General features: G+C 38.3%; 1 protein-coding gene across 2 annotated transcripts in view; it reads right to left on the bottom strand.

The window, feature by feature from the left end:
• LOC127422433 (sodium/calcium exchanger 2-like) overlaps nucleotides 1-21,171 on the bottom strand; it is a 124,337-nt gene that overhangs the window by 24,277 nt on the left and 78,889 nt on the right. For both annotated transcript variants that reach the window (XM_051665948.1, XM_051665950.1), the window contains exons 2-3: nucleotides 6,932-7,401; nucleotides 1,257-1,394 (exon numbers count right to left, since the gene is read on the bottom strand). In XM_051665948.1, the coding sequence (XP_051521908.1) occupies nucleotides 1,257-1,394; nucleotides 6,932-7,309 (516 nt within the window). In that variant the 5' untranslated portion in view covers nucleotides 7,310-7,401. The remainder of the gene's footprint in view (nucleotides 1-1,256; nucleotides 1,395-6,931; nucleotides 7,402-21,171) is intronic.

The following is a 21,171-nucleotide window of genomic DNA, read 5'->3' as shown; positions in this document are numbered from 1 at the left end:
GAAACACCATGGCCTGACAGATGTCTAAACACATCAGATTGTGAAGTAGAGTGTCAAAATTAGCCAATAAAGCTCAGCTTGTGCTCCTCTGACGTGCTAAATGTTTGCTAACACAGTGTTGATCGCCTCCCGCAGGCAGATTCAAACAGATCTGAGACAGCAGACATGTTGTTTTCATGCAGTGGACAGCAAACGAGGGCTGTTCTGTTTCTCACCCTCATTTGCTGAAGCAGCGGTCTACAGGCCAAATGCTACTCAGCATGCATCTCATCAACTCTGAACAATTTATAGACACAACTTGTGGGGTCAGTTATCTGTACCTCTGTAACCTCATGAAATGCTCTGAAAAACAATTTTTTTTTTTACTGTGTAAGTTTGGCAAGGAGGAGGGTGGGGCCGGGCTGTGATGATGCATGCCCAGCCCCTAATCAGGCTAATCAAGCCCACGAGAGGGATAAAGGCAGCCGGAGGCGGCAGTTCGGGAGAGAGAGAGCTACAGGCAGCTGCCCTGTATGCATTTGTGTTTTGTCTTTATGTTTTAATTTATCATTAAACATTATTTATATTGTCAAGCCAGTTCTTGCCGCCTCCTTTCCCTTTTACCCTGTTACATTGGTGCCGAAATCCGGGAAGGAGTAGGGATACGCCGTAGTAGAGTCCTCGCCACTACCATCCACCCCAAAGGAGCAGCCGCGGCCATCGCCGGGGGACTGAGGAGCCCGGCCGCCTGAAAGCGGAGGAATGACTGCCGACCGTGAGAGGAGGAGGGGCTCCCTACCAACCACCTGCAGTGGTCGGGTTGCTGCTTGGGGCGGAGGAGACCCCTACCGGTGGCTAAGTAAGGTTCCAATAATATGAGTATTAAATACAAGATTAATCTCTTATCTAAACAGTTTAATCATAAACTGACAAAAATAAGTTACTTTTTTGTTGTAAATGTGAACAGAGTTGGCTTATAAGGGCTTCCAAATATGCAAACTATGCTTTTCAAATAATATTTTTACACATTTTATTAAATAAACACAAACATTTTGACCATTGATTTTACCTTTCTGGCTAATTAATTTGAAATAAATGGCTTAAAAGCTAACAGATATGGACTAAAAGCCACAAAACCGCATCTTTAAATTATGCTTTTATACACAATACACTAACGAGGGTTTAGCCATCTGGTCTGAGTGTAATTAGTGGTTATGCAGTAAATGGTTATAAAGGGTGTTAATGTAGAACATTTGTCATTTCAACAGCTCACCCACCTCAATGACTGACAGGAGAATTTCAGGGGCAGATGACCCAAGTGCCATCAGGGTCAAGTTAGAAACGGTTTCATTCCAGATTCTAACGGTTGCCACTGATGTTTCTCCGTTGGGCATGGTGATGGTCACCTCTTTTTCCTGCATGAACAGAGAGGAAAATATATAAGGAATGATGTAGGGTCAGCTGGTCATTATAGCAAAATATAAAAATTCCTGAGGGGACCCATGGCTTGAAAACGCAAATTGTCTTCCGGGTATTTGGACTACAACCCGATCAGCTCTAATAAGAAATTATATTTTACCCGAGTGGTGAACCTGCAGTCTGAATTGAATATGATGATCTCAAAAGAGTGTTTTTGTGTGGGAGCCTTGGTAACAAAGATCAACTACCACCCCTAAAGTTCAAGTTCGAATCCAGGGTGTAGTGACTAACTCCAGCCTGGCTTCCTAAGCAACCAATTGGCCCGGTTGCTAGGGAGGGTAGAGTCAAGTGGGTTACCTTTCTCATAGTCACTTTCTCACAGCATGAGCCTCCACTTGCACAAGTCTCTGCGGTAACAAGCTTAGCAAGCCATGTGATAAGATGCACAGGCTACTGTCTCAGAAGCGGAGGCATCTTCGTTTTGTCCTCCGCCACCTGGATTGTGGTGAGTAACTGCGCCACTATGAGGAATTCGAGAGTAATGTGAATTGGGCATGCCAAATTAGGGAGAAAATTGGGTAAAAAAAAAGAAAAAAGAAAAAAAAAGAAAAAATAATTGTTTTGTGTACGTAGAGGTTTGCAAATCTTCTCAAATCAAAACAAATCAAATCATGAAATCAGTGTCAATATCCGGCTCTAATAACAGTTGACACCCATTGGAGAAATGAAGCTGACCCTATCTCTTCTGTGTTTCCAATATGGAGTTAGGTTTAGGGCTAAAGTTTCCCATACAAAGGCGTAACTCACTTAACCACCATAGTATGATGCAACACTGGAGAAGTTACCCATGCTAGTCACAACTTTTTACTGAAACAGATGTCGCACATCCATTGTTCGAAAAACGTTAAATAATATAGAGTTGTCATTAATGTAGTTATGCAGGGGGTGAAGTAATAACTTTTGTGAAGGTAAAATATCAAATTAAAACAGCATTTACACATACACCATAATGGCGTTTAATGAGAGAAATATGGTGAAGTCACGAAAGCGGCGTGCACCTTGTAATGTGACAGATGCATTGCGCTGCAATAGTGGGGTTCCCCTGATGCACTTGAGCACATACCTACATGCACACTCTTCAAAAACATATAAGAACTTCACTAATGCGTTAACATGGACACATAAGCCATGTTCTCCGACAGAAATTATGTGTGTTAAAGCGTTTTCTCTTAACAGCGTTTAATCCCTTAAATGGCGCTTTCTGCAAAAACCCCAGAATAAGTCTTGAAGAATGAAAGATATACAGTATATGGAATAAATTATGTCAAATGATGTCCACACAACAAACTAATTAGCAACTATTCTTCTAACCACAGGTGGAGAGCTATAGTTCCAAACACACAGCTTTGCAATGCTATTTTTATTGTTTTATCTATTTGTTTTTCATCATACCTGGAGTCACTCAAACTGTCACGGTACAGTAGTTTCCTCAGCGATGAAGAGACTTCACCTCCTAGTTTTTCTGCTAAGTGTGTGTGGTGCAGAGCTATGATTTTCTGCAGCCTCTGATCCAGCACAATCACAGCACTGGAAACACGCATCTTTAATAATTCGCAACACTGACATCCATTCCCAATGATGTTTCTAAGGCATTGTCTGCATCCATGGATGAGATAGCCCATGGCTAGAGAGGACTATGAATGCTGTTGTTTCTACAACTTTCCGATTTCTTTTTTTTTCTCTCTCTCTCTTTTATGATCTTATTTTTGTCTTTTATGATCCTACAGAAACACCTTGAGCATTTCCACAACCATAACTACTGTCCAAACTGCTCCATTGGACATTTTGTTTCTGCCATATTGGATCTTGTTTCATGCATGTAAAGAGCAAAATCAGATTTTAAACAGCAAGATCAGATTTTTTTGCCATCCAATTTGGCCCACTTAAAATGTGATTCTAAATACAATATGTAACACTCATATCTGATTCTCCTCTTAAGTTTTAGTGCATTTTAGTGCCACTGTCAAGCCATACATGCTGGCGTCCATAATACTTCTATGTGTCCTTCCTCCACTAACATCTCAATTTTTGGTCTGTTCTGATGCCGTTTTTACACCACCAGCGTTTTCCACGACCCTGTAGAGGGGTCCTCATGTTTTGACAAGGGTGGATGAGGATACTTTCTAAGGGATGCTTTGATTAATGAGGTAGACTCAAAGCACTTCCCTTCGATCTTGCCAAGGATGAAAGGGTGATACACTAACTCTAACTAGTAGTTAGAGTGTTGCCCAATTAAAAAATATTACGACACTTTTGTGTGAGTGCCTTTATGTGTGTAGATGGATATTTTTATGAATGTGGGAAATTGTGGTGCATTAGCAGCTATACACAACCAACATTGTACAATATCACATACATAATACAATAACAACAAAATCTATCTAGGCCTACATAAAATTTCATTTTCACAGAAAACATAGTATGCTCATTATACACAAATGTGTGTGTATGTATTGCACAGAAAAAGTGTATTTTATCTGTGTATTAGGTATTTGGATGACCTATTTATTATGTTTTTCTTTATTTTAACGTTTTAAACGTGTTTCACAAAATGCAGAGCTATTGCATTATGAATTCATTATGAATGTTTTCAGGCCTCTACCAGGGGTTAAGAATATTTCCCCTGGCTTTTAGCCCAGATGAAGCAATTATCAGCTAATCATCAAAAATGTGATCATGACATTATATCTTACTCCAGGAGCTCCTAAAATCCAATATTTTTTTAGCACAATCCATGATGTGATATTCAGTCAATGAGTAGCCTGGTTAGAGAGCATTGGCAAAAATCTATTCTGACTAAATGCAATTGACTGGCTGCCATCATAAATGAGTGTCTTTTCTACTTCATCCATCCCAAGAGTGCAATATATTCACAATGCTAATGTATGTTGAAAGATGTGTAAAAATAACCATGCTATGCAATCCTATACTGACCTCACGGTTTGGCAAACAATTGACTTTGTAATCAGAGTAGAATTCCAAAGGTTTGTTGCTCTTCAAAAAGAACTGAGGCCACATTCACACTAAAGGCACCGGCATATTTCATACGAAATCGAAGAATGAACGGGTGCGACTTCATTTTGATCTAAATCTGGCCAAAATGAAGGTGTTTTTGAGTTTGTTTTCGGTTTACAGCTCACCAGTGCAAACTTTCAGGAAAACTTTGTACCGGCTGCTTAACAACTTTTACTGCCATTGATCCACTTCATCAGTTGGTGTGACCTGGAGTTCCACCTACTTTGAGGCCGACAACTAATTCTGTTTACATTCTTCAGTCAGTCAAGATCAGTCAACATGAACACACTGGCGTGCAGAGTTATTATCAAACTGGTGCAGACATACCTAAATCTGTACATTCTTTCACGTAGAGACATTTTCCATAAATATGTCATGCGATTGTTTGTTTAATTAGTCTACAAAGAATTCAAATCTACTCAAATACTCTAAGTGTCTATTCACTCTTTTGTTTGACTAACTAAACCGAATTGTTTTTTTGTTTTTTTGTGCATAAAATGGTCTTGGAAAATGTCTCAACAGATGTACGTTGGTAAGTTTGCACCAGTTTGCTAATAACTCTGCACACTGATGTGTTCATGTTGACTGATCTTAACTGACTGAACAACGTGACCGGAATTAGTTGTCGGCCTCAAAGTAGGTGGAGCTCCAGTTCACACCTAACGATGACGTGGACCCATTAGAGGATCCATAATGTGGCAGTACTCACATTTGAGCCATTGCTGTCACAAAGAAATGCTAGAAGAAAACATAATCGGTGGTATATAAAAGGAGACGAAGATAAAAACAACAACAGTAGATATGCACTTCAAGAGCGCATTTGTGAGGAGGTCAGGAGATACCTGCATTTGTCTAACTCGAGTCTGAAGGAATATAAAGACACCTTTATGGGTCTAAACTCCTGAAGAGAAATTGTCCAGTGTCTCATAGCAGTTGTAGTGCGCATGCGCCAAACACCTGTATATGTGTGCACCGTCAAATAGAGTATACTTTGACAGGCTCACGTTCGACTGTACGCAGACGCTGAGCGTTCTTGTCAAAATTGAAGTATACTTCGCGCTCAAGTGTGGTTAAATCGTAAAAACATGAAGGTGATACAATACTAAAGTATTGAATTGCTCCAACGGTAGGACAATCTCTTATTTTAATTTCCCTTTAAAAAATCTAAACCTGCCACAAACTTGCCATAAATTTGTCGCTCGTTATTTCCACATGAAAATGAGATTTTGATTCGCCGCAAATGTTTGTCAGAAGTTTGCAGCTCTTCGCCGGTAGTGGTGAACCTTTGGCAACAATGGACAATTTGCCGCAAGTTTGCCACAAAACTCATTTGCATGTGAAAATTATCAGAACCAAATCTGCTTTAACATGCTAAATATATAAATATCATATTATTTTTGTTTTATACTTTTCATTTAACTGCATGCCAGATTTGTATAGAAGGATTTTGTAAGTTAGCATTGTGCTACGTTTCGCTAATTCAAATTCAACGAATAAAACTGGGCATTTATATTTTTTTATTTTTGTCTGTGCAATTCAAACTTGGCTACTTAAACTAAGTGGCAAAATAAAGTGCAGTTGAGTTGAGTTTTGACTGAAGAGGTACAGTAAAACTAGCTTCCTTCATAACAGTGGTTTGGCAAATGTTCCCCATTCGACAGGTTTATGCCACATGAGTCAGCGGAGGTGATAAGAGTAGGCAATCTCTTCTCGATAAGTGTTGTTGAGTCAGTAGTTTTAACAGAGAATGAAGGAAAAAAGCATCCAGTACACTGCAAGAATCTGCATCCCATTAAATGTTCAGAGACTAGAGAAACAGTCACGACTGTTTTTTGTTTTAATAACTTCAATTACTAGTTCAGGTGAAGGCTATGCTTTTCAAGGAATAGTTCACCAAGACATTATGATTCTGTCCTTCTTTACTCCCCTCATGTAATTTCACATGCAGTTATTTATGTGAAACACAAAAGAATACATTCTGAAGAATGTTTATGTAGCTCCATACAAGTTCCATACAAGTTCATAATGACCAGAATAAGTTCCAAAAGAACAAAAAAACACCATTAAACCACCATAAAAGTAGTCTGTATGACAATTTACAATTTTCAGATAAAAAAATTGCACATTGACGCATTGTGCCAGGTTTCATGTCATTCATGGCAACAACGTGTTCTTGTATGTTTTAATCGCATACAATGTGCCAGTTTAAATATTTGGGATCTATGGAAGCTATCTAATGGCTTCAGAAGACTACCAGTACCAGAAGCACTAAATGCAACTTTAACTCCTGAAGTGAAGTAATAAAGAATTATTTACTTGGAAAAAAAATCCTAAATCTTAATTGTATGCTTTATTTTGAGACTGAAATTATTACATAATTGGATAAGAAATATCGTAATCGGATAAGGATTTTTTACATGCGAGATTTGGGAATGACGTGTTCATAGCTTTAACTCACCTGTGATGTGATGACTTCAATAGATGCCATGAATCTGTCAGCGATGATGGACACTCCCAGAAACAGATACATGAGAGAGACGAAGTACAAGACGGCCCGGGCGATCTGTTCTGCGAGACTGGGATTAATGGGCTTCCATACGGGCAGGATAATTCCAGGTTTGCACACGACCGGTTCGCTGCACTTCTTGTTAAGAACAGCGCCGTCATCTTTATCTGTCAGGTTACTGTAGGTCTCTGGAGAAGCATCTGGAGAGACAGAGGGCTGGAGAGACGGTTCTTCATGCTGGGACTCCGGGAAACAGGAAGGAGGCAGAGAAAAGACGAGGAAGAGAGAAAGGAGGAGGACAGGGGTGCGTAGAGAGGAAAAAAGAGCCATGGTCTCACTCCTCAAAGGGTTCTAGAGTACAGAGGAGGAGGAGAAATGGACGAGGAGATGCAAAGAGGAGAGGAACCAGCCCACCAGGGGACCTGAGGAGAAAACAGAAGAAATATATAAAATCAAGCACAAACATCTACAAAGTTTAACCCAAAGCAAATCAACAAACAACTGTTAATGTCATTATCTGACAAATAAATCTTAGATAGATGTCGGATCAACTGCTGGTTTGCAGTCCTCTGTTCTGATTTGTGGACAGCAGGAAAATATATACATACATACATACATATATACATACATACATACATACATACATACATACATACATACATATATATATATATATATATATATAATGCAACTATCTATATAATTATGTATAGTTACAATAGCAAAATAAATAGAATTTACAACTTAAAAGTGAGGAGAAATTGCCTTCTCACAAAATACATTTTGACTTGTCCCTCCTTTTCTTTAAAAAGAAAAGCAAATATCTGGGTTACAGTGAAACACTTACAATTGAAGTGAATGGCGAACAAGACATAAACATTATATGTGTTAACATGATTTTAGAGTGATAAAATCACTTATTAACCTAATCGGTGTAAAGTTACATTCAATTTTATAACTTTGTTGCCATGACGATGAAATTGCAAACCTTGTAATCCCAGTAAATGACAATTTAAAATGTTTACAGCTCAAAAAATACACACATTTTAACAGAAGAATTCACGTAAGTGCTTTTAGAAAATTATAAGCTTCACATTTCTGGATTTAAAACTAGAGGTCGACCGATATATTGGTTTCATGATTAATCGGTGCCAATAATTGCTTTTTGGAACTATCGGTTATCGGAAAAATATCACCACTGTTAGTTGCCGATAGATTTTTTTTTCCCTCCATGTTCCTCTTTGGCCAAAACCCTTCATCTAGTGAATATATATAGGCTATAAAAAGCTTAATTTGTGGAATATTTACATACAGAGGATTGTAACGGAGCCAAGTCACGGAATACAGGACAATTGACAAGCAAAGTGTGTTGATGAATTATGATCTATTGTTAATGAATTTCTGCATATATGCCCATATGACAGTGTTTTTTGGGCTTGTTTATAGTTAAAACTCCTGCATTATGCACCAAATCTTGGTGCATAATGGGATTTTGATTGCAAAATAAACCTGCATCTGGGATTTTACTTATATTGGACTCTTGTAGCCTCTATGTCTGTGCCCATCACAGTAAGGAAAGACTATGTTTTATCATTCAATAAATCGATTTTAAAAACTATCTGTTGATTTATCAGTTATCGGCCCTTTTCACCACCTTAGTTATCGGCAAAATCCACCATCAGTCAACCACTATTTAAAACCTTAAAAAATTGTCCCCATTTGCTTCTATTGTAAATGCCTCACTGTAACCTACATTTTTGCTTTTATTTTAAAGAAAAGGAGGGACAAGATGAAATAATTTTTTGTGGTTATCAACATTATGCCCCAAATGCTGTTGATTGGGCTTAACTTGTATTGAACCCGGAAAATTCCTAAAAGCAAAACCAGTTGAGAACCTCTGTATTTGAAGAACAGCACTCACAATCTAACAAATATCTTCAGGCTGTCACAGCAAGTGTTTTGTGCAGAGTGATAATGCTCCGCTTTATAGTAGGGTGAATCAAGTACATCATTTAAAAAAAAAAAAAAAAAAACATGAGATGAGATGAGATGCAGAAACAGAACTTGATCAAAGAATAGCTTGTGCAGGCAATGCAAAGTATTACTTGTTATGGTGAAACATGGCTACAAGACATCTACACACAACTCTAATAACAATGAAACAACAGCAGACATGTTGCCAGGTTGGAGGATTATGTCCACTGCAGGTATCAGAGAGCGACATCTGTGCACACAAGGTTTTTTTATGAGCTCATATACAGTATTCCTTTGTGTGCTTCCATATACACTCATACTCACCTTGAGGAAACATTTACATTTATGCATTTGGCTTACATTGTATTCAGAGTATAAATTCTATCAGTTTGTGTCTTCTCTGGGAATCGAACCCATGATCTTGGTGTTGCTAGCGCCATGCGCTGCAGTTGAACTACAGCAATTTATTGCACAGACAATGCTCTTTGATAGCTCAGGAGCAGTGTTGGGTGTAATCCAATTACAAAGTAATTAGTTACTGTAATCAAGTAAGAGTAGTGTAATGCATTACTTTTTAAATTATTGTAATCAGATTACATTTACTGACTTTCAATTCATTTCATTACAGGTACATTATAGGGTTACTCTTATTTCTAATATACTATTATTTATGTAGAATACATGAATTATGGCCCCATAATTGTGAAGGAGAAATGTGAGGTGCTGAGTATACGAGTTGTGTGTAGACATTATTTTAAATTTGTTGAGGGAAAAATTGTTTTAGAAAGCAACTTAAAAGTAAAGCAATTATTAATGTGATTACTTTTCCAGTTAAGTAATTAGTAAAGTAATATCATTACAATTTTAGAGAAATAATTAGTAATTTGTAGTGGATTACTGTTTTTAAGCAATTTACCCAACACTGCTCAGGAGATTCAATGGCATCTAAATAAATAATGTTTCATTTTATGTATCAAGTTTGTTTCTGATGTTTGTCCTAAAATTCTGAAACAAAAGAAAATGTTCTACTCCCAGGTATTGGATGATGTTGCACTGCATTGCAACATCATGACAATTAAGCAGACTGCTCCCCCAATTTACACAAATGGTGCATCATTAACGAAAACCAACAGATCGAATCTTTGTGTAAATCATTTGCATTCATGAAAGTTTTCGTATTTTCAAAATGTTAGTTATGAATGTTGTGTTCTTTCAGGAAAACTGCCATGAAGTGAAATGAAACAAAATAACCGTACACACCACTTTGTTTGTTTAAAGGGATAGTTCACCCAAAAATTAAATTAGTCCATTTACTCACTCTCATGCCATCCCAGATTTGTATGACTTTTTTTCTTCAGCAGAAAACAAACAAAGACTTTTAGAAGAGTATCTCAGCTCTGGAGGTCCATACAATGTGAGTGAATGGTGACCAGGCCTTTCACACTACAAAAATCACATAAAGGAAACATAAAAGTAATCCATAAAACTCCAGTGGTTTAATCCATGTCTTCAGAAGCGATACAATAGGTGTGGGTGAGAAACAGAACAATATTGAAGTAAATTTTTACCCTAAATTTCCACTTTAACTTTCACTTTCAGATGTGAAAGTAAAACTAAGCAGGCACCACATGTGATTTTCAATGGTTCAATGGTTTGTCTGTTTCTCACTCACACCTATCATATCACTTCTGAAGATATACTAGATTTAACCACTGGAGTCATATGGATTACTTCTATGTGTCCTTTATGTGATTTTTGGAACTACAAAGGTCTGGTCTCCATTCACTTGCATTGTATGGACCTACAGAACTGAAATATTCTTTTAAAAATCTTTGTTTGTGTTCTGCAGAAGAAAGAAAGTCATACACATCTGGGATGGCATGAGGGTGAGTAAATGATGAGAGACATTTTTTTCATTTTTGGGTGAACTATCCCTATAAGCAAAATTTAGTGATTTGATTGCACTTCAAAAAAAACATCTAATTCTGTTCCGCATAATTGTTGAAAGCTTTCTATTTGCATAGACTCTGAAGCCTTCCTGATATAGCATTCTCATGAGCATAGATTATGATAGTTGTGAATGAGTGTGCACGTGCACCCTGTATACGCATTTTTGGAATACACTAACATACGCACATTTAACTAACAAATCAGGGGTGTACACAGCATTTGTGAATCTGGCGGAAAGTTTTTGGCAAGGTCCATTTTAGGTGCAAATTATGAAATTATTTACAAAAGTTTCATGAATGAGGCCCAATAGGAAAAACTATTATTTGGAGTGAAAGTATGAATTTTTAGGGGGAAAATAATTTTACTTTTAAAGAAAACAGTGAAATGGATATTACGCTACACTGTATTTTGTCAGTAATGTTCAATAATATGTCATTACAATAATGCATATATTAATAATTCATTTAAGCTGATTTATATAAAACAACAACAAAAAATTACTTTGTTTTACAGTAATAAGTGTCTAATGAGAATGGTCATTGAGAATAATAGATTTACCAAAAACAAAAGAAGAAAAAAATTAGAGGGAAAATTTGCATAATTGCCATTAAATTATGTCACAAAATCTTAAAGGCTATAAAAACAGGCTTTATTTTCTTTATACAATATATATAATTTATATAATTTCTCATGTCTTTCTTTTGATTTTTGGGTGTAATATGAGAAAAATTCTTGATAGATTTCACCTATTTCTGAAAAACAATGATGTTAAAGAGATATTTGGAATTTTTTTGCACTCAAAATTATTTTGAGGATTTACACATTTCAGTTGTATAACCAATTTCCACCAAACCAAACAGAATAACCTTTAATTAAATTATATGAGTAAAACTTCAATATATTTTTATTAAGGAGTACCCATATAGTTTAATGGAAATTTGTTGAAATTCAGTTGAAATGTGTACATTTGAAAAAAGAGACTGAAATGTTTTTGGATATTTCAAAACACACACACGCACGAACGCACACACACACACACACACATACACACACACACACACACACAAGCACACAAACTTGTTTTTATATCATTGTGGGGACTCTCCATAGACTTCCATGCATTTATATAGGGATAATTTCTATCCCCTAACCCTAACCCTAACAGAAACCCTTTTACATTTTTATATTTTCAAAAAAACATAATTTAGTATGTTTACTAAGCCATTTCCCTCGTGGGGACCGCTGGTTGGGCCCCACAAGGTAGGTGATCTCAGGTTTTACTATCCTTGTGGGGACATTTGGTCTCCACAATGTAGTATAAACACACACACACACACACACGCAAACTACTGCTGTTCTATAAACAAACCCTGGTATAAGCAAGAGCAGGCATGGTCAGACACTAGAAGCATTTGAATCTGGAGCACACTTTCTATTCTCATTTACTTGTTCTTTTCTTTCTATTGTCTCTTTCAAAATGGCCTTGTTCATCAAAGAGCAGCACTGTGTTTAAAACAAAGTTTGAACTGCTCTCTCTCTCTCTCTCTCTCTCTCTCTCTCTCTCTCTCTGCTCTCACGAGAATAATCAGTAGCACAGAGCTGCATTGTGCCGGTGTTTCATGCATTGATGAGTTACACTGATGTTAGTGGGTTACTCTGAGATCCCCTCATTAACAGAGCATCTTTCTCTACCTCTCTCTTTCACTGCCCATCCCTCTTTTTCTCTGGTTTCTCTCCTGACACAATGGCATTTTTATGACTGCAGGCTTGTCAACTGCGGAGAGCAAAAATCCCAATATAGCACGCTAGCAAAGTGTGAGTCATAATTTGAGCCAAAATAACTTTGTGTGAACGTTCTTTGGAGAGATGAAACCTGCTGAAAAGTAAAGTTTAAACCAGCCTAAGGTTGTTTGTTGGTTTTAGCTGGTCCCCCAGCCTGTCAAAGCTGGTTTTTAGCTGGCTTAGCTGGTCATCTATGTGATCTCCCAGCCCTAAAAATAAATAAGTTTAGCTGGTTTGCTGGTTTAAACTGGTTTAGCTGGCCTCTAAGAGAGGACAAAACCCCCATTAAACCAGCAAACCAGACCAGCCTAACCAGATTGGCTGGAATTAGTTGTTTTTAAGCAGAGGAGAACAAATTAAAGCTGTGTTTGTTTCTGCTGAAGTCGGAACAGGGTGCTTAGTATGTGGTTTCTAGGGTGTTCTGAGAGGTTGTCAGGGCATTGCTACGTGATTGCTAAAGTTTTCTGCGAGGTTTCCTGGTTGTTGCTATGTGGTTCCTAGAGTGTTCAGGGAGTTTTCTTACTTGCTGGTTGATTTGTCTAGGGCTCCTCCTTCAAAGTAAGTATATGAGATTTTTTTGCCCATTTTATAGTCTACAAGGTGAAAATCATCCTTAGTAAAAGAAAAAGCACACCTCTCCACAACAAGCCACATACACTGATGAGCCAAAACATTATGACAATTCATAGGTGAAGCGAATAACGTTGATCATCTCCTAACAAGGCCACATGTCAAGGTCTGGGTAGATTAGATGGTAAGCAAACAATCGGTTCTCGTAGTCAACCTGTTGAATGCAGAAGAAATGGGCAGGAGTAAAGACCTGAGCGACTTTGACAAGGGCCAAATTGTTATGGCTAGATGACTGGGTCAGAGCATCTTTGAAATGGCAAGGCTTGTGGGGTGCTCCAGGTCAGCAGTGGTGAGTACCTACTGACAGTGGTCCAAGGAGGGACAAACCACAAACTGGCACGAGGGTAACACAGGCTATCCCGTCTGGTCAGAACCGACAGAAGGTCTACTGTGGCACAAGTCACAGAAAATGTTAATGATAGTTATGGGAGTAATGTGTCACAACACACAGTGCATCGCACCCTGCTGCGTATGGGGCTGCGTAACCGCAGACTGGTCAGAGTGCCCATGATTACCCCTGCCCACCGTTGAAAGCGCCTACAATGGGCACGTGAGCGTCGGAACTGGACCTTGGAGCAGTGGAAGAAGGTCGCCTGGTCCGATGAGTCCCATTTTCTTTTACATTACGTGGACGGCCGTGTACTTGTGTGCCATTTACCTGGGGAAGTGATGGCACCAGGATGCAGTGTGGGAAGACGACAAGCCAGTGGCGGAAGTGTGATGCTCTGGGCAATGTTCTGCTGGGAAACCCTGGGTCTGGCCATTCATGTGGACATCAATTTGACCCATGCCACCTACCTAAACATTGTTGCAGACAAGGTACACCCCTTCATGGCAATGGTGTTCCCTAATAGCAGTGGCCTCTTTCAGCAGGATAATGCACCCTGCCATTCTGATGAGTTCAGAACAAAATTTTGATACTTAGGGTTGGGGGTTTTTAAAAAGTTAGTATGAGCAATGGTAATACTGATGCTTGCCTTAATACCACTAATAACTTAAAACTGATATCTATATTGTGTATAATGTTTATTAGTGCTTTTTGTCTATAAAGCTTTTGACTCTGAATCTGAAATTGAGAGAGAGAGAGATGAGGGGTCCTGCTCATAGATATTCCTCCCACGACCAGGATGTTTCCATAGAGACCCCACTGAAAGGCTGGTGAGGGTGATCCATCACAAAAGAAAGGAGCGACAGAAAGAAAGAGATAGAGAGAGAAGACAGTTATCGGATTGGAATGCAGATAATAATGCATCCTCTTTCTTTCTCTCTGTCCCAAATACAAACATTCCCACGTGCACAGTGATTCATCCATTTAGCTGTTTCAGCAAGTGCACTCATGCAAAAGCCAGTACACACTGACCACAGCACACACACACACACACACACACACACACACACTGATGCAGCATTTCTTTTTAGGCTATTCTGAAACAGACTCCAGTTTTACATAAGCAAGTCAAGTGCAACTATTCAAACTATCACTCATACGCCATTTCAGAGGCTAAACACAAGTCATTATTCTATCAAAATGCTTTCCAGAAACACACTGCCATGACTCATTTCAGCTGCTGACCTTAAGACATCCGATAATGTGTTTGCCCAATTAAAAATGAGAGACTAAGAAACTTGGGGCATTTTCCTGTTATGCCGCAAAACTGTGGAGATCACTAACTAACCAGAGAAATCATGGAGTCATCTTGTTTTAATCGTAGCCTGAAAAGGTTTCTCTTTCGAAGAGCTTTAACTAAGCTGGTTCCTCTTTTCATCCCTCATTTTATATCTTGTTAAATGCTGTTGCGCACTTTGTTAAATAGATGATGAGGGGGCCTGGGTAGCTCAGCGAGTATTGATGCTGACTAACACCCCTGGAGTCGCGAGCTGGAATCCAGGGTGTGCTGAGTGACTCCAGCCAGGTCTCCTAAGCAACCAAATTGGCCTGGTTGCTAGAGAGGGTACAGTCACATGGGGTAACCTCCTTGTGGTCGCAATTAGTGGTTCTCGCTCTCAATCGGGCGCGTGGTAAGTTGTGTGTGGATCACGGAGAATAGCATGAGCCTCGAAATGCTGTGAGTCTCCGCGGTGTCATGTACAATGAGCCACGTAATAAGATGCACGGATTGATGGTCTCAGAAGCAGAGGCAACTGAGACTTGTCCTTCGCCACCCGGATTGAGGTGAGTAACCGCGCCACTACGAGGAACTACTAAGTAGTGGAAATTGGGCATTCCAAATCGGGGAGAAAATGGGGATAAAAAAAATTTATAAATTGATGATAGCAAATAAATAATACAATATAGTGTTTCATAAAATGACTAATTCAGGGTTAAATACAACTGTCAAATACCACAGCCAATAATTTCGACTCTTCTTTCAGTTTATTAAAAACAAATAAAATGTTTACAATAATAAACTAACAACGTCCTATCAGACATTTTTGCATCGGTTCCAGTGTATTTACCTTCACCTGTGGCACAACTGAAAGCACATTGCAACAGCAGCATGGGAGACCTGGGTTTGAACTCCATGTTGAAACCAGGAAGAAACCATGTTTGCATAATCAGTGACAAGTGTGATTTGGAGGTTGCATTTTCCCCTCTTACATTACATTTTTACTGCACTGTTGGTTAGGTTTAGGTTTGGGGGTAAAGTTTATAAACTTAATACTGTAATACTGCTTCACTGTATTACAGCCTGTACAGCTGAAAACAACATATTTCACAACTCGCTTTTGGCACCCCTCCATGGACATTTCACCTGGAAAATGGAGCTCACACCTAATGGTCCAACTACACTTACTGCTTTGGCCACTTGGGGCAGTGAAAGAAAAGTCAACCTGTTTTCAATTTTACTGTGATTAGTCTGTAAATCTGGCACTCACTCTTTCCCTCAATTATGAGGCCGGCTGTGGAAATGAAAGCTACAGGCCCTGCATGCATCACTGAACATGTCTGTACACATTTACAGTATGCTTTAAAAACACAGAGTGACATTTTCAGTTGGCCCTGGGACACTGGCAAATCTGGACTCATAACCTAACTTGACCTTTCAAGAATAGGAGGATGGCTTTCTAACAGTCATCATGCCTGAAAGTTGGTAATGGGGAAATATGAACCTTAATTTGATTTAAAATTGGTTTCTGAGGTGGGTAAATATGTAGAAAAATCTAATGTGTGTGTTATTTAGTAGTGTAGTAATAGTGTTGTTTTCAACGTTTTTATTTTATTTTATATATTTCATGATTGTTTTGTTGTAGTTATCTATGTTTGTTTTGCATTATGTTTACCAACAAATGACAACATGAAATCAAACTGACCTTCATTACATAATACATGTACGCATGCATGTGGAAATAATTTCAAACCTTTATTGTGAACTCTGACTTGTTTGATCAAAAGACAACCTAAATGCCCCGGAAAATTGCGATAAGCCCAACCCACAGTTATATGTTTATTCATTAGACTGTCTGTGTATACATGACTAAAATTTGGCAGCTACTGCAAGATTTACAAAATGCCAAGGACAAACTGATATACAGCTAATATCCCAAGTGATTGTTTTCTGGCTTCATCTCAGCTCAGTTAAATGATAAGTATTTGCTCTGATTCTGTAGAGGCTTTTGGGAAAAAGGCTGATGTTCATTCATTAATTCTTATAAACTGGACATGTATATACAGGGCATTGCCTATTATACTGTCTAATTTTAGCCAGTCTTGCTTCATATCAATATAGGTAGCTCCAGACACACTCTTACAATTCATATTGCACTCATTTTTCACATGCATATTGGCAACCCCATTTCTCTCTCTCAAACACAAACATAGATATTGATGTGATTTGAAAAGGCTGTAAATTTCATTTCAGAGAGTGAGCAGTTGCTTTGTTTCTCCCACCTAGAAGGGAAAAACACTTTATTTGATTAGATACTTAGTATCCAGTACTGATTCTGCTGCAATAAGAGTGTCTGATGATCGAAGAAAGTCTGATGCAGGAAAACTGTCTGATTATTGAAGAGAGTCTGATGATGCAACAGTGTCTGGCAATAGTGGAGTGTCTGATGATAGTCTCATGCAGAAAAAGTGTCTGATGACAGAGGAGTTTCTAATGATAGAAGCAATCTGATATTGAAAAAGTGTTTGATGATAGTGGATTGTCTGATGATAGAAGAGAGTCTGATGCAGGAAAAGTGTCTGATCGAGGAGTGTCTGATGATAAAAGAGAGACTGATAAAGGAAAAACATCTAATGAAATTAGTGTCTGATAATAGAAGAAATCTGATGTAGGAAAAATGTTTGATGATAGAGGAGTGTCTGATAATAGAAGAAATCTGATGCAGGAAAAGTGTTTGATTATAGGGGATTGAGAGAGTCTGATGAAGTAAAAGTGTATCAAATACTCTTCTATCATCAGATACTTTTCCTGCATCAGACTGTCTTCTATCATCAGAGTATTTGAAGAGTCTGCTGATATAAAATTTGTGTCTGGTGATAGGGGAGTGTCTGATGATAGAAGACAGTCTGATGCAGGAAAAGTATCTGATGATAAAAGATTATTTGATGTTAGAAGAGTGTCTGATGATAGATGAGTCTGATGATAGATGAGTCTGATGCAGGAAAAATATCTGATTATTGAAAAGAGTCTGATGATATAATAGTGATGATAGAGGAGTGTCAGATGATAGAAGACAGTCTGATGCAGGAAAAGTATCTGATGATAGAAGAGTGTTTGATGTTAGAAGAGAGTCTGATGATAGATGAGTCTGATGCAGGAAAAATATCTGATTTTTGAAAAGAGTCTGATGATGTAACAGTGTCTGATGATAGAGGAGTGTCTGATGAGAGTCTGATGCAGGAAAAGTGTCTGATGATAGAAGAGAGTCCAATAATAGAAGAGTGTATAATGCTAAAAGAGTGGCTGAAAACATAGGAGTCTGGGGCAGGAAAAGAGTCTGATATAGAAGAGAGTCTAATGATAGAAAGAGTGGCTGAAGATAGACGAGTCCAAGGTCAGAAATTAACAGGAAATTGAAATAAAATGGCCCCAAAATTCAAAATATGGCACCGAAAAATCCCCCTGCAATGAGTTTCTGTTTTTAAGAAATTACATCTGATATAGCTGCAAATACGTACATTGCGATTTTGCTGCTGAACGCCTGGACGTAGAGGAACGGCTGCCAGCCGCAAGGGGAGGAGGGGCTCGCTGCCGGCCACCTGGAGCGGTGGAGCTGCTGCCAGGGGCGGAGGAGTTCCCTACCGGCTGCTAAAATGCGGCAGAGCGTTCGTCCGCCAGGGGTCGGAAGACTCGCTCTGGTCCGCCCGGTGAGGAGTGGCTGTTGTCCGCCAGAGGGTGGAGTGGTCGAGGACCGGACGATGGCGTGTCAGAGAACCGGCTAGTACGTTTTCTTTTCTCTCTCTCTTTCCTCTCTCTCTTCCACTCCATGTTGGCCTTTCCCTCTCATTTTTGTTGTTGTTGTTGTTTTTTTCCCTCCCCTTGTCACCCTCCCAGGTCCGAAGAGGCGGGGATGACCTGCCGGCAGGTGGGGCCAGGAAGGCACGCCCCCCCATGCCGGGGGCTCCCCGGCCTGAAGGAAAGGAGGGAGGAGTGTGGCAGGGAGGAGGGCGGGACCGGGTTGTGATGCTGCACACCCAGCCCCTAATCAGGCTAATCAAGCCCTTGAGAGGGATAAAGGCGACTGGAGGTGGCAGTTCCAGGGAAAGAGAGAGTTATGGGCAGCTGCCCGGCACGCGTTTGTGTTTGTTTTTTTGTTTAAGTTTATTATTAAATTATTATTTATATTGTCAAGCCGGTTCTCGCCTCCTCCTTTCCATTGAACTTCGTTACAATAATGTAAGAAAATTCTTACAAATACTTAATAATAATATCAAAATACTGTATGTTAAATAACACTATTAAATAAAACATTATTAATAATACAATAATACTTATATAGAACATTAACCACTTTTAGTGTATAATCATATCTTTGACTAATGTTAATTTTGAAATGTTTATTCTTGCTTTGTTTTATTCAACTGTTATGGAGTTGTTAATTTTTTTTTTTTAATACAGTCATAATTCTAAATCTGGAGAAATGCTGTAGTCTCCTTCTCTGTGTCAATATATATTAGTTTTGTAGGCTTTGTTAACTTACTAGCCAAAATGTTTGGAAATACGTGAATGAGAGAAAAAAAAAAGTGAACCTGGAATGTGTTTCATTCATGGTGTAATGGAGTGTAGTGATCAGGCAATTATGTAATAACTGTTCATTATAAAAACATCTTATTGTGTTAATTTCTCATTATTTAATTTGGTAAACAGACAAGCTCTTTCAGGCAACTGTATTTTAATTAATTCATTTTGAGTTGCACTTTTGACATCAAGCAGCTAAGCTGAAATTTGTGAACCGTTAGCTGTTTGTATACCAGAATCAAAGCATCATTTGTGCTGTTTTCATCTTTCCTTTATGCTTACATGTATATTATTTGAGCAGCTGAGATCGAAAACATGACATACCAACTGTGAGAGATGCAGAGGAAAACAGAAAAAAAAAAGAAAAAAAATTTGCATATGCTAAATATACATTATTATTAGTAAAAAAAAAAAACTTGCAGCACATACTGTAAAATAACATCAAACAGACAAGCTGCCCTAGAAATTATAGTGACACTCTTCATGTGCCCTTCCATCATAACTACAAGTGTCAGGGTCCTGCTAAATATAGAATACTTCATTAATGCTCATTAACAGGATTAATGTAAAGGTTGAAGTCATTACACTGTAGAATTCAACACTGAATCTTCACAGCCCCCTCACGGATGTAACTGAAGAGTAATTATTGTGTCTTTGAACTGATTAAAGAGAACACAAGTCATCTGTTTCATCTTATATTAATAGAGATTTTAATATTTGATGTTTAACGTGAATGGATGGATTACTGTATGAGGAAGCTGCCGGGAGCTGCTCACAACATGAGAGGAATGATAGATATTAGAGAAAAAAAGAGACGATATAATGAAAGAGCAAAGACAAGGCTTTTTAAAGTCACCAAGACTGAAATGAGTCCGCTGATAGTGTCATTTATTTGCATGTGCTCTCTGTGTTATTTAGAACACAATTCAGTACAATAATTATGCAAATCAGATAACGGCACAAACACACCTAAAACATCTGTGCTGAATGCAGTTTGCATGGCACAATTCCCAGCTTTCAGGCCATTTCTGAGTATCACCACGTTCTGGCATACTTTGCTGGTAAAGCATCTCTCCAACACTGTGATCTAGGCACCTGAATCAGCTCTTCAAAATACACTGCATGTCTGAAAATATGGAGATAAATATTCTCCATCAATCGATCCTCATTTGATGTATTGCTGCTGCCAAGATGACTAACTTATTTATTTAAAAAACAAAACAAAACTGACAATAATTGTTATTTTTGCAGTGAAGTCTCAGTCACCATTCATTTTCAATGCATCTTGTTTCTATACAATGAACGTTAATGTTGGGTAAGGCTTTTATTTAACATCTCCATGTGTTCCAGGAAAGAGAAAAAGTAATACAGGTTTGGAACAACATAAAGGTTAAATGATGACATAATTTTTATTTTTAAGTAAACTATCCCTTTAAATAAAATTCTGTTCTCCACTAGCAGTAATAGTTTCTATTTTTGCTAGGTTTTGCTGTTTTCTGGGGGCATTTAAAGAAATTGAATCCTTATAAAAATAGCAAAAGCTGAGACACAAACACACACTTGTTTTTTAAAGTGCAGATAGACCTCAATTGTATTACTGGCTTTCACGGCCAGTAAATACACACATTTAGAGTCAATGTCAGTGCAATTCTAACAAACTCAAAAGATTAA

Source organism: Myxocyprinus asiaticus, chromosome 31 (genome assembly GCF_019703515.2).
Source record: "Myxocyprinus asiaticus isolate MX2 ecotype Aquarium Trade chromosome 31, UBuf_Myxa_2, whole genome shotgun sequence".
Taxonomy (NCBI): Eukaryota; Metazoa; Chordata; class Actinopteri; order Cypriniformes; family Catostomidae; genus Myxocyprinus; species Myxocyprinus asiaticus.
The sequence above is the reverse complement of the archived record's forward strand: the minus strand, read 5'-3'. Positions and strand labels throughout refer to the sequence as shown.